Source organism: Scyliorhinus canicula, chromosome 13 (genome assembly GCF_902713615.1).
Source record: "Scyliorhinus canicula chromosome 13, sScyCan1.1, whole genome shotgun sequence".
Taxonomy (NCBI): Eukaryota; Metazoa; Chordata; class Chondrichthyes; order Carcharhiniformes; family Scyliorhinidae; genus Scyliorhinus; species Scyliorhinus canicula.
Window position 1 is genome coordinate 94,038,735 of NC_052158.1, and position 14,112 is coordinate 94,052,846.

The following is a 14,112-nucleotide window of genomic DNA, read 5'->3' on the forward strand; positions in this document are numbered from 1 at the left end:
TGTGGTCTGTTGGTTAGACAATCGAGGATCCAGTTACAGAGTGGGGAGCCAAGTCCTAGGTTTTGGAGCTTTGCTATGAGCTTGGCTGGGATTATGGTGTTGAAGGCAGATCTGTAGTCAATAAATAGGAGTCTGATGTAGGAGTCTGATTGTTGTCGAGATGCTCTCAGGATGAGTGTAGGGCCAGGGAAATGGCGTCTGCTGTGGACTGATTGCGACGGTATGCGCATTGCAGAGGATCTAGACGTTCTGGGAGTATGGAGGTGATGCACTTCATGTTCAATCTCTCAAAGCACTTCATTACGACTGAAGTCAGGGCCACCGGACGATACTCATTGAGGCACGTTGCTTGGTTCTTCTTTGGCACCGGTATGATGGTGGTCTTCTTGAAGCAGGTGGGGACCTCGGAGTGGAGTAGGGACAGGTTAAAGATGTCCACGAACACCTCTGCCAGCTGGTCCGCGCAGGCTCTGAGTGCATGACCAGGGATCCCGTCTGGGCCCGTCGCCTTCCGAGGGTTCACTTTCAGGAAGGCCGATCTGACTTCGGAAGCTGTGATGGTGGGTATGGGTGAGTTATGGGCTGCTGGGTCACACAACAGCGGATTGTTGGTTACCTGCACGAACCAAGCATAGAAGGCATTGAGTTCATCGGGGAGGAGTGCGCTGCTGCCAGAGATACTCGGCTTCGCTTTGTAGCCCGTTATGTTGTTTAGTCTTTGCCACAATCTGTCTGTGACTCTAGCTTGGTTTGATATTCTCACTTGGCATCTCGGATGGCTTTGCGGCGGTCGTACCTGGATTTCTTGTATAGGTCAGGGTCGTCTGACTTGAACGCCTCAGATCTGTTCTTCAGTAGGCAGTCAATCTCGTGACTGAGCTATGGTTTCCGGTTGGGGAGCGTACGTACTGCTTTCTTTGGCATGCAGTTGTCCACACATCTGCTGATGAAGTCTGACGGTGGTGGCATACTCATTTAAGTTGGTCGCTGAATTCTTAAATATGGACCAGTCCACTGTCACCAAGCAGTCAAGTAGGAGCTCTTCTGTTTCCTCGGACCAGCACTGCACGACCTTCTTAGCTGGATTCTCCCGCTTGAGTTTCTGCTTGTATGTCAGGAGAAGGAGCACAGTCTTATGGTCTGATTTCCTAAAGTGCGGTCGGGGGATGGAACGGTCGGTGCCTTTCATTTTTGAGTAGCAGTGGTCAAGAGTGTTGTCGCCCCGGGTGGTACAGGAGATGTGCTGCTGGAATTTTGGCAGTACACTCTTGAGGTTGGCCTTGTTGAAGTTCCCGGCCACATTGAACTAGGCCTCCGGGTGTCTGTTTCGTAGTTGTTTATAACTGTGTACAGTTCATCCAGCGCCTTCCTCACTTCTGCCTGGGGTGGGATGTAGACCGCTGTGTTAATGGCTGAAGTGAACACATGTAGAAATCAGTATGGACGGCACTTCACAGTCAGGTATTCCAGGTCCAGGGAGCAGGAGGTTTTCAGGGTCACCACATCCAAGCACCAGGAGGAGTTGATGAGGAGGCAAACCCCTCCACCCTTCGCTTTGCCTGATGACGCGGTGCAGTCTGCCCGATGAATTGAGAAGCCTTCAGGTTGTATGGCACAGTCCGGTGAGGCGGGGGTGGCCATGTCTCTGTGAAATAGAGCACACAGCAGTCTCTTTCTTCCCTCTGAGACGTAAATCTAGCGTTAAGTTCATCCAGCTAGTTTTCGATTACTTGGACATTTGCCAGGATTATGCTGGGGAGAGGAGTCTTGAAACTGAGTTGCTAGTCTCATCTGCAGACCGCCACGTTTCCCTCGCTACCTCGGTCGGCGGCTGCAGCTGGATGGTTCCCAGGATCGATGGGAGATATCTGACCTTGTGGAAGGCAGGTGGTTGCGTCTGGAGGGGGTCAGGGCGCTGGCAGGGACCAGCGCGCTGGTTAAGTTTCTGGGGTCACGTCTGGCAGAGTCCCGGGCGCTAGTTGAGGTAATGGGGTTGCTGGGGGAGTCATGTTTGCGATCTGGACGGGTCCTGGCGTTCTGCGGGCACGTGAATACCTGGCAATGCGTTCAAGCCCTCGTGCGGGCTTTCAGTCATTTCGGGGGTCCTGGGTCGTGGCCAGGGGCTTCCTGAAGCAGGTTAGGCGGGGTCCTGTGGTCTGTTTCTTCCCTGGGCGCTCCTGGGGTCAGGTCTTGAAGTAGGCCTGGTCGGGTCTCCACGTGGATTTTTCTTTCTTCCATCTCCAGGTAGGTTGGGTTACTGGGCGGGCCTCTCCGGGTCAGGTCGCTGGGCGGGTGTGGTAGTCACCACTGTTGTATATATATCGCATGAGGTATATTACGGTAGGCTCCTATACTACAGATACGGGGTAGATCCTCGCCTGCTGACTCCGCCCAGTAGGCGGAGTATAAATGTGTGGGCTCTCCGAGCTGCAGCCATTTCGGCAGCAGCTGTGGGAGGCTACACATCTCTGCATAATAAAGCCTCGATTAGTCTCTATTCTCATCTCGTCGTAATTGATAGTGCATCAGTGGGTCTCTCGGTGTCGAGATGGGCTGGGTCTCGTCGTTGGGGGTCGGGTCGGGAGTTCCGGGGACTGGGCTGGGCGATCCAGGGACTGGTGGCAGTTGTTAGGCCAGATTGGGAGCTCCGAGGTCTGGGTCGGCACCAAATCGAGGTCTGGGCTTCACTTTTGGTTTGGGCCTGATCCATTTCCAGGTCGTGGAGGTCAGGTCGGGTTGGGTCAAAAGGTCTCCACGGGCCTCAGAGGATGTTCAAGCCTGCACGATAAAGATAAGATAAGATAAAGATAATGCTTAAAACCTTCTCTCCAGCAAAGTTATCCCTGACTTCTCCAAGGTCCCCCCAGTGGCTTAACATTCATTCTAAAGACAAGAGTGATGTTTTTGTTCTCTTTCCCAGTCAATTATTTTTCTTCCCATATTTTCTCTTTCTCTCCTGGCCACTTTCTTTCTTTTCCATTCTTCATTTTTCCTACCTTTTGAATTTTCCCTCCCTTTCTCTCCTTTTTTTCCTATTCACTCTTCCTTTTTCATTTCCTGCCTATCAACAGAATCCATTGAATTCCTACAATGCAGAAAGAGACCATTCGGCCCATTGCGTCTGGACCAACCCTCTGAAAGATCCCCCACCGTATCCTCATAACCCCTCATAAGCTGCACATTTTTGGGCAGTAAGGGGCAATTTAGCATGGCTAATCCACCTAACCTGGACCATGGGAGGAAACCGGAGCACTCGGAGGAAACCTACGCAGACACAGGGAGAACGTGCAAACTCGTCACAGTCTCCCAAGGCTGGTATTGAACCCGGGTCCCCAGCGCTGTGAGGCAGCAGTGCTAACCACTGCACCACCGCACCACCCTGTTTTCTCATCTTTCTTTCTCTCTGCCCCTTCTCTCTTTCCTTCCCCATCTCTTTCCTCTCTCTCCCCATTACATTTTGTTCTCCCTTCTATTCCCTTTCCATTCTCTCTCCCCCTTTTTTTTTTACCTCCGCCATCCTCTCCATCTCTTATTTCTATTGTCATTTTCGTTCTTCTCCTTCCCATTCACCTTGTCCGACCCTTCCTCCTTTGTTTTCACTGTCTGACTCTTTTGCGTTTCATTTTCCCTTCTCTGTGTCATGTCATTTCTCTTTACCTTCTCACTCTCGCGTACAGAAAATAAAATTGCTATCATTAAATTTATTTCCTGTCATCACTAATTATCTCTCTGACATCATGCCACTCAGATGGAATCTCTTCCCCTGGACGCTACACTGATATTGGCTGCGCACAATTATTCTCAGCATTTACTGGGAGCTGAGTTGCGTGTGGAATTCTAGTTCAAACCAGAGATTGTCATTAGTGAGAGAATAATGGTGTCAATAAAAGAATGACACCTCATTTCCGATGCCTCCAGATTTAGATTTCCCTTATCAAGAGAGGGTGGAGGAATTAACTTCAACAAGCAACATGTAAACGCTGGCTGAGATTTTTCAAAACCTGTTCAGTCCAGGATTAGGTAGATTGGAATGTAGGAACAGAAGTCAACTATTCTTCCTCATGTCTGCTCTGCTATTTAATGAGCTCATGATTGGTCAGTTTTTTTAATTTCATCTACTCACCATTATTTTATAATCCTTAAACACTTACTAAACAAAAGTTCAACGGAAATTTCCTGTTAACCCCCAGCTTTAACAGTTGTTTGTGGGAGACAGTTCAATATTTCTACCATCCCACTGGAATGAGAGAGGGTTGGGAACCTAAGCAGAGTGACAAGGCTAAGAGAAAAAAGGAGAGTAATAAAAGAAAGAACAGTAAAATTCAAAAAAGGGTAGACAGGGTTATCAAGGGCGAGAGGTAAATAAGTCCACATGACCAAGAAAAGTTAGGATGATTAAAAATGGCAAAAAGGCAAGCCTAAAGGCTTTGTATCTTGATACATGAAGCATTTGGAATAAAGTGAGTCCCAAAGGTTGGCAAAAGTGACTTCCGGGAAAAATAGTTTGCAAAGCACAGGGCAGGATTTTCCATCGGCCAACGCCGAAATCCGGAAAGGTGATTGGGTGGAGAATCGGTTTTGACACCAAAATCGTGATGGGTGCCAGGTTCACAACAAATCGCAATTCTCCGGTGCCTCGGCAACAGCGCCAATGCGTTGCACTCCGCATGTACAGTAAACGCCGTTGACATATCATCAGCAGACCTGACCCAGTATTCTCTGCGGCCTCCGTGATTCTCTGGCTCTACTGGGGGGAATTCCTGATGGCGAGGTCTACTTGTGCTTTCAAATATCGTGAAACAGGTGCCGTGGCTGCTGAGGGAGAGAGAGGGGATACGGAAAGTATCCAACATTGACATAGTGTGCTGACAGTTGTGGCGCTGGCTGGGAGTGGGGGGGGGGGGGGGGGGGGGGGGGGCTTCTGCCAGTGCCCGGAGGAGTAGCGGGGAGTGGGCAGGAGGTGGGCACGGAACACCATTGCCACAGCCTGCAAGATAACCTTGCAGCTGCACACGTCGCTGGCTGCCTATTGTAAATCTAGTACCACAGGTCGTATGGGTCCCACCACAGGCCCCCCCTAGGTGTCCTCTGGCCACAGCTGACCCATCAACGGGATGGGTGTGCTCCAGCTCAACCAGTGCCATTTTGGTGGCTGGAATGAGTGTGTGTGGGGAGTGAACTGAGTGTATGCAGCAGCTGCCTGTCAGTCTCCTAAGTGTCAATCACAGACCCAGCGAATCAGTCATTGTTTTTAATTGGAATCGATTGTGTTACACGTGACGCTGGTGCTAGCCCCTCAACGGTTGCTGAATCGGTCCAGGTGTGTCGCCAGTTTTGCTGTCGGAGAAGTCCACGAATCTTGCCCCGGCGTCAACACTCAGTCTCAGGAATGGAGAATCCCACCCACTGCCTAAATATTAAGACGACTATACTGTCTGTGCGGAGTCTGCACGTTCTTCCTGTGTCTGTGTGGGTTTCCTCCGGTGCTCCAGTTTCCTCCCATATGTCCCAAAATAAGTGCTTGTTAGGTGAATTGGACATTCTGAATTCTCCCTCAGTGTACCCGAACAGGCGCCGGAGTGTAGCGACCAGGGGCTTTTCACAGTAACTTCATTACAGTATTAATGTAAGCCTACTTGTGACAATAATAAAGATTATTAGATTATGAGATCATTATTACACACAATTTTTCATGAAACTATCCCTATGTTTACCTGAACTCTGAGACACCCCTTTTCCCAAACAACGTCCAATTTTAAGTAACTTTATGAGCTAAATCCAGCAACCAACTGCCACAACCAGGTTAATGCGGCCACGCTTGGGTTCAGCGAAGGCAGAAAATGGCTGCTATTCTATGGAGACTAAATCTGCAGCTTGCTGCAGTTCTGGGGCAAAATTCTCCGACCCCCCGCAGGGTCGGAGAATCGCCCGGGGCCGGCGTAAATCCTGTCCCCGCCGTGGGCGTAATTCTCCGCCACCCGGGAATTGGCGGGGCCGGAATCGCGCCGCGTCGATTGGCGTGCCCCCTGCGGCGATTCTCCGGCCCGCGATGGGCCGAATTCCTGCGGCTGAGAGGCCAATTCCGCCGACATTGTTTCAACCACCTCTGGTGGCGGCGGGATTGGCGGCGCGAGCGGGTACCCGAGGTCCTGGGGGGGGGGCGCGGGGCGATTGGACCCACCGTGACCTGGTGCGCGATCGGGGCCCACCGATCGGCGGGCGGTGCATATGCACCCTGTGCACCACCTTAAACTTTATCGGGCTCATCCTTGCACAAGGCGAGGTCCCGTTTACCCTTTGCAGTGCCTCACTTCATACTCCCCAATTGATCTCCATTCCCAACTCCGCTTCCCATTTCCCATTTCTCCTTGATCTTCACCACCCGCTCCACCTGTGGGCAGAACCGCGCAACGGCTCACAGATGGAGCCCACAGGGACACAGTAATGTACAGTGTGAATTTATAGTGGTTACACATTCACCACACTCACTACCCCTCGGCAGCTCTACCCTCTCCCTGAGCTCCTCCAGACTGGTGAACCCTTCCTCCATATACAAATCCCTCACCTTGACGAGACCCACTTCCCTCCACCTCCTGTATACACTATCCATCCCCTCGGCTCAAACCCATGATTCCCGCACAGCGGCGTTAGCACCAACATCCCTTTCATCCTAAAATGTCTCCTCAGCTGATTCCATATCTTCACCATGGACTGTAACACTGGGCTCCCTGAATACTACTTGGAGCCATTGGCAATGCTGCTGTCACCATAGACCTCAAACTAGATCCCTTACAAGATTCCTCCTCCATCCTAACCCACTCTACCCCTTCTCCTTCCCACCACCGCAGCACCTTGTCCACATTCGCCGCCAATAATAATGAAGCAAGTTCAGAAACGCCAACCCCCCCCCCCCCCCCCCCCGGCTAGGGTGGCTGCTGTTGAATCACATTTGTAAACGGTTGAACCTGCCATTGCTGTTTAACACCAAATCCTAGATCCAGATCCCAGCAATACACCAGAGTGGACTCCCAGCATTTCCAGGCAAGCACTTTAAAATCTATTAGTTGCAATGTCATAGGACCTGCTGTTATTAAGACAGTTTTCACGTATCAGGAGGTTCCAAAATACCTCAAGATAAATTAAATACTTCCTAAGCATAGTCACTGCTGTTCTGTATGGAAAACATGACAGCCTATTTAGATTCACCATGCTCCTACAAACAGCATACATGAATAATGAATCATTCTATTCATAGTGGCATTGGTTCAGGTATGGATGTTAGCCAGGAATTTGGAATAATGCCAGCTCTTTTTTGAGGAAGTATCTCGGATCTGTTTACATCTACCCATGCAGTCAGATGGAGCCTCAGTTTAACATGTCATCTTTCCAACAATGCTGTTCCCCTTCGGTGCTGTATTGAAGTATCAACCCTAGATTATTAGAAGTGTCCCAGAATAATGCTTAAATGCACATAGTTCTGACTCAGGCACATATACTACCAACTAAATTAAATGGATGCGGAAGGCAATCGCCGGGATTCTGCATTCCTGAGACTAACTGGTGTTGACGCTGGGGCAGGATTCTTGGACTTCCACGACAGTAAAACTGGCGCCACACCTGGACTGATTCAGCAACCATGGAGGGGCCAGTACAGGTACCACATGGAACACAATGAGAAAAGGTACGGGATTCGCCGGGTCCGTGGTTGACACTCTGGAGGTTGAGAAGCTGCAGCCAAACATACACACTTCACTCCCCACACGCACTCATCCCAGCAAACAAAATGGCACTGGTTGTGCAGATGTGCACCCATCCTGCTGATGGGCTGGCTGGGGCCAGACAGCACAGCATCTAAGGGTGTCCCCTGGGGGGGGGGGGGGGGGGGGGGGGGGGGGGACCCATATGACCGAGGTGCTAAGTTCACAGTGGGCAGTAAAGGTATGGGCAGCTGCATGGCTGCCTTGCAGGCGGCGGCAATGGTGTTCTATGCCCATCCACCCTGACCCCACAGTCCACTTCCTGGCCACCCCCCACTACTCACCACGGCCCTAGTAGAAGCCCTCCGAGCAGTGGCACAACTGTCAGCAAACCATGGCGATGTTAGACGTATTCTGGACCCTCTCTCTCCCCCTCAGCAGCCACGGCGCCTGTTTCACGATTTTTGAAAGCACAAGTGAACCTCACCTTCAGGAATTCGCCCCAGTGGAGGCGGAGAATTGTGGAGATCCAGGAGAATACTGGGTCAGGTCTGCTATTGATGTGCCAACAACATTTACTGTACATACGCTGTGGATCACATTGACGCTGCTGTCGGCGCACCGGAGAATTGCGATTTGGCGTGAAACCGGCACCCACCAAAATTTCGGAGTCCAAACCGATTCTCCGCCCAATCGCGTTTCCCGATTCTGGCGTCAGCGACGGAGAGGCCTGCCCATTAACTTTAAGAAAATCCCACGGTGTTAAAAACAAGGGTGGCACTGAGTTCAGAGGTGGCAATTTTCGGGGTGTCGGAAGACCCGGGAATCCAGGAGGAGAAAGAGGCAGACATTCTAGCCTTTGCATCCCTGGTATCCCGGAGACGGATACTATTAGCTTGGAGGGACTCAAAGTCCCCGAAGTCGGAGACCTGGCTATCGGACATGGCTAGCTTTCTCTGTTTGGAGAAAATCAAATTCATCTTGAGAGAGTCACTGTTACGGTTCGCCCGGAGGTGGCAACCGTTCATTGACTTCTTCATGGAAAATTAACTGTCAGCAGAAGGGGCGGGGGGGGGGGCTTAGTTTAGCTGAGAGTAGGGGGTTAATAAAGGTGGGACTTGTAAGGAAGGGAGACGGCTTTTGCTCTATGTTTATAGTTTCATGTACATTGTTTATTTTGTTGTTACAATACCAAAAGTACCTCAATAAAATGTAAATGACAGCAATTTTAGGAACACAAACTGAGTTATTAAGGGACAATTTTAAAATTGTTAAAAGTGAACAGGAACTAGACAAAACAACAACAACTTGTGTTTGTATAGTGTTATTAACACAATAAAGCATTCCAAAGTTCCTCACTTGGGCATTATTAAACAAAACACCAAGCTACATCAGGACATATTAGAGCAGGTCATCAACAGGAGGTAAATTTTAAGGAGTATGTTATAGGAGATGTGAAGCAAAGTTATTCAAGAAGGGAATTCCAGAGATCAGTCTAGTCGCCTGAAGTCACAGCCCCCAACATTGGAGCAATTAATATCAAGATGCTCAAGGGGTCAGTATTATAGCAGTGAAAATATTTTAACGGGGTTATGAGGTAGCAAAGCTTTGAATGACCTCATGTGTGCGCAGGACAGAAAGTGGGGGGCCAGCTGGGAGTGCATTAGAATGTTAATGTATACAGACGTTTTAGCCTTTGTCTCGTTGATTGCTCTCAGGCAGGTCTTGTTGGGGTGGAGGTCAGCTTCTCAACCCAGTGCCTTGGTGTGGCTGGGGGACCTGTTGGAGTTTCTGTCCTTAGAAAAGGTGAAATTTTCTCTGAGATGGGGTGGATGAGGGGTTATTCGTTCATTTTACATTTTGGAGGCCTGTTGAAGGGTAGGGCGGGGTGCAATAGGGAGTGGGCTGGTGATGGGGGAGGGCGTTGGGTACTGTTGGTGTAGGAATGTTAAAATGTTGAATAAAAAAATATTTTAAAAGAGCATTGTCAAGTTTAGATTAACAAAGCACTGATGAGGGTCTCATCAGTAGCTGGGCAGAGGCTGGGACGAAGCTGGATAATGTTATTGATATGGAAATAGTCTTATAGTCTTAGCGATGACTTGGCCATGTGGTTGGAATCGCACTTCGGGGGTCAAATATGAATATAGTTGCGACTGTCTGGTTCGACCTTAGTCAGTTTCCAGGAACAGGAATGGAGTCAGAGGCTGGCTTAGTTTAGGACAGTGTTCTTCAAACTTTTTTCCAGGGACCCATTTTTACCAACCGGCCAACCGTCAGGACCCAACCCAGCCGATCTTCGCGACTCACGCCGGCCGACCTGCTCGACCCACCATTTTCTCTTACCTTGTTTGCTGCTGACAAAAATAGAGGAAATGGTTTTGGGTCCCTTTGGCCCTCGTACACGCTCCTCCAATGCAACCTGTTGGATGAAGGTGAAGCTTTCCGGTGTTGGAAAGTATGGAGTCTCCATCTGTCCAAAGTTCTGCATTTTTTCCTGTAAAATTTTAACAAATAACCCCCCCCCGAACTTGTAAAACAAAATAAAATGAATAAAATAAATGAGAAAAATGAATAAATGCCCCCCCGAACTTGTAAAAAAAATAAAATGAATAAAATAAATGAACGAAAAAAAAATTAAATGAATAAAATAAATGAATAAAAACCACTACAGAACTTGTAAAACAAAAAGCTGCAACCGTTTAAAAATTTTTTTTTTAACATGTTCGTGGAATGCGCCTGCACGCACGATGATCAGCGCGCATGCGCATTCCGCAAACATGTTAAAACAAATTTGGCTGCATGCGCGCACGATGATTGGCGCACGATGATTGGCGCGCGTGCACAATGCGGCCAAATTTTTTTTTGACATGTTCGTGGCCACTTGCAGCCAGCGTGTGAAAAGCCGGCTGCTGCGCGGGGATTTGCGCGTTCGGGAGTGCCGCGGGCAATGGCTCCGCCACCCTCCCGGCACCCGCCCACGACCCACCTGCGGGTCGTGCCCCCGGCTTTGAAGAACACTGGTTTAGGATACCGATTGGTAACGGTAGCAGGACAGGTCAACAAGATGGTTAAGATAGTATATGGCATGTTTTCCTTCATTAGTCAAGGCTAGAATATAAGAACAGTAAGGTTATTCTAGAACTATATACAGCACTAGCTAGAGCAGGCATTGTCAAACTCGGGGGCGAGACCTGTGGGTGGGTCACGGGCGGGTGTTGGGAGAGTCACGAAGCCATCCGTCGCGGCGCACCAAATCGCGCAAATCCGCATGCAACACCCGCAGCAGCCAGCTTTAATAATTCCTGAAGCGAACGGCCTTCAAAATGGCCAGGAACAGATTTTTTTTTAAATTGGCCGCACGGTTCATGCGTGCCCGAAGATCGGGCACACATGCGCAGTATGGCCACATTTTTAAAATAAGGTTGCAGCCTTTTTATTTCCAATTTCAGGGGGCCAGTGAGACCAAAGGGACCCAAAACTATTTCCTCCATTTTTTGTCAGCAACAAACAAGGTAAGAGAAAATGGTGGGTCGCGCAGGTTGGCCAGTGTGGGTCGCGAAGGTTGGCCGGGTTGGGTCCCGAAGGTTGGCCGGTTGGTAAAAATGGATCCCCGGAAAAAAAGTTTGAAAAACACTGAGCAAGAGCACAACTTGAATACGATGCACAGTTCTGCTCACCATATTAGAGGAATAATGCGATTGCACTGGAGTGTTTGCAGGGGAGATTGACTAGGATGTTGCAGGACTGGAAATTTTTAGCTATGAGAAACAATTAAATTGAAAGTGGTTGTTTTCCTTGGCACAGAGGAGGCTAAGTGGTGGCACAATTGACCCACATAAAATTATGAAGGGACTAGATAGAATAAATAGGGATGAGCTATTCACCTTAGCAGAGGGATCAAAAACCAGGGCACATTGATTTAAGGTAGTTGGTAGAACAATTAAAGGGAAGATGATTAATTCAGTCAGAGAGTGGCAGGGAACTGGAAGCATAAAAGAGGCAGAAATTCTCACCAGGTTTAAAAATACTTAGATGGCTACTTGAAAATCGATAACCTGCGAGGCTACAAACCTAATGTGTGAGGGATTATATGGGGGATTATGCTGAGTAAATCTTGGATGGCCTGTGGGGTGAATGTATTCACCATAATGCATGCATGATACCGTAACCTGAGCCCTATGACCTGGAAGTGGTGATATGAACTGCTTCCAGATACCGCACTGTAACCCCGGTATGGCTCCACCTCTGGCTCCGCCCTCACCGGGGCCATATATAGGCCGGCCGCCTGTGGGCAGCATTCATCTGTACTGCTGACTCTGGCTAGGCAAGTTCATGACTAATAAAGCCTACTATTCACTCGCTCTCTCTGCCTCACTGTGAATTGAAGGTATATCAGCCTGCATGAACGTGATGAACTGAATGGCCTCCTCCATAAATGTTCTATGATTTCTATCAAGTGGAGTTTGTGGTAGAGACCAATGACCATGGCTTTAGTCTGCCCAATATTTAATTGGTGGAGATTTCTGCTCATCCAGGAATGTCTAAGGCAATTTAATTCATTCAATATCAAATTAGAAACATTCAGCAGAAATTGCTGAAAGGAAAATAGAAAATGTGAATCAGGCAGAATCTACCAATGGTATAAGTTGGTGCTTTTGGTTTTGAACTTTTCCTCAGAGGAAATGTCCCACAGCCAAAATGTCAACTTGTCTTCTCTCAACCAAAGCTGCCTGATTACTTAGTACTTGTCAAAATGATTGCTTTGGTGTCAGGTTTCAAGCATCGTAAGGACAATATTATGTCAGGAATGTGGGAAATTAACGAGATTGATAGTAAACTGGAGATGAAAATAAAACAACAGAAAAGTAACAATATTAGCAAAAGTCTAGAGACATTTGAGGTACGAATGGCCATATCAGAAACATTGTTCACCAGAGATCAGTGGGGCTAACTTCCAAAGGCAAGGATTTTGAGTGAGGTAGACAGCAGAATCCACAAGGGGAACATCAAAGAGATTGAATAATATAAGTGCTAGCATCCCCATTGGGAAAGGAGGCTAGATCGCCATCCAACAGCCAGATAGGCTAGTTCCAACTATGATCCAAGCCAAAGTGGCCTGTCCCAGGTTACATTTTCAGCCATGGCAGATTGCCCATATTCTCTTCTAAAGATGCAGTTTTGCGCCTTTGCTGAACCAGGAAGAGATGTTTTCCCAGACTTGGTCACTTAGGTGGTATTGTATGGTAACTACTAACTGGATTTGACATATAGCATTACTAAAATTGGTTGTTGTTTGGGTGTCTCAAGTGGGTTCGGGCAACATGGGTATATTTTGGCAACAAGGTAACTTCAGATAACACAGTGTTTAGTTATTCATATACTTAAGTGTCATAGTGTATATTAGTCTTTTGTCATGTGTTTTTCTTATCTTTAAGTTTAATAAATCTTATTTATTAATTGTCTACACAACAACTGGACTGGTTGCTCACTGGGTTGTAAGGGTTCCTCACATTATTCCAAACAAAAATACACCGTTAAGAACCAATGTCTCAGATTATCCTTTGGGTGTTTGACATACTCTTCCAGGTAACATCAGTGGGGTTCTTAACAACTGTTCTGTTTGTTTGTGGATAAAAATGACTAGCGATTATTAACAGCCGACCAATACCTAACAGATTATTATGACATTCCTCCGTCATGAGACAGTAGAAGTTCTGTGGCAGCGAAGAACTAGTGCTATTTTATACCATATTTTTCTGGCAAAAGTTGATGCATTCTCCAGTCTACAGCTGGTAAATGATGGCTTGAGGTACAATGGACATAAAGGGTTGTAAAAGTCTCTGCCAAAGTAGTAGATAACCTGCTAAGTAACTTCTAGGTTGGTTTACAAATGCAAACGTTCACATCAGGGGAAAAAACACACCGCGTTTTACGGAAAACTGGGTCTTAAGAAAGAAAATGTATCTCATTCAGTCCATGTAATTTAAAAGGAATGGAGAAGATTTGTTTTATTAGAATCCTGCACACATTCTTGTAAAGAGTCGGGTTTCTTTACACTATCTGCCCGATGAGCATTGGAAATCTGGTTTTGTTTTATGTTTCTTTGAAAATCCACAAAGGGAACTCAAAGACCGTTAAACGAAAAGTGCCGTTTCCCCATTGGCGAGCAGTTTAAACTTTACTGGGAAACCTGCTTTTGGGGAGATTCGTTCGCGCCTCTCAATGAAACCTTACTGACTGATGTCGACGAAAACTTAGAAATAGACAATTTGTAAACATCTTTTCCAAGAGAAAAAGAAGTCGCGTTGTGTCTTCTGCTGTGTATGTGGGGGTGGGGGCTGTGAAATCCCACTTGGTGGTTTTACCACAGGGGCAAGATTGTCTCCCTTGTCCCCCCCCCCCCCCCCCCCCC

General features: G+C 48.0%; 1 protein-coding gene across 1 annotated transcript in view; it reads left to right on the forward strand.

Moving 5' to 3' along the window:
* il12a (interleukin 12a) overlaps positions 1-14,112 on the forward strand; it is a 29,281-nt gene that overhangs the window by 8,582 nt on the left and 6,587 nt on the right. The window contains exon 2 of the mRNA XM_038815415.1: positions 12,473-12,565. Coding sequence (XP_038671343.1) covers positions 12,473-12,565 — 93 coding nt within the window. The remainder of the gene's footprint in view (positions 1-12,472; positions 12,566-14,112) is intronic.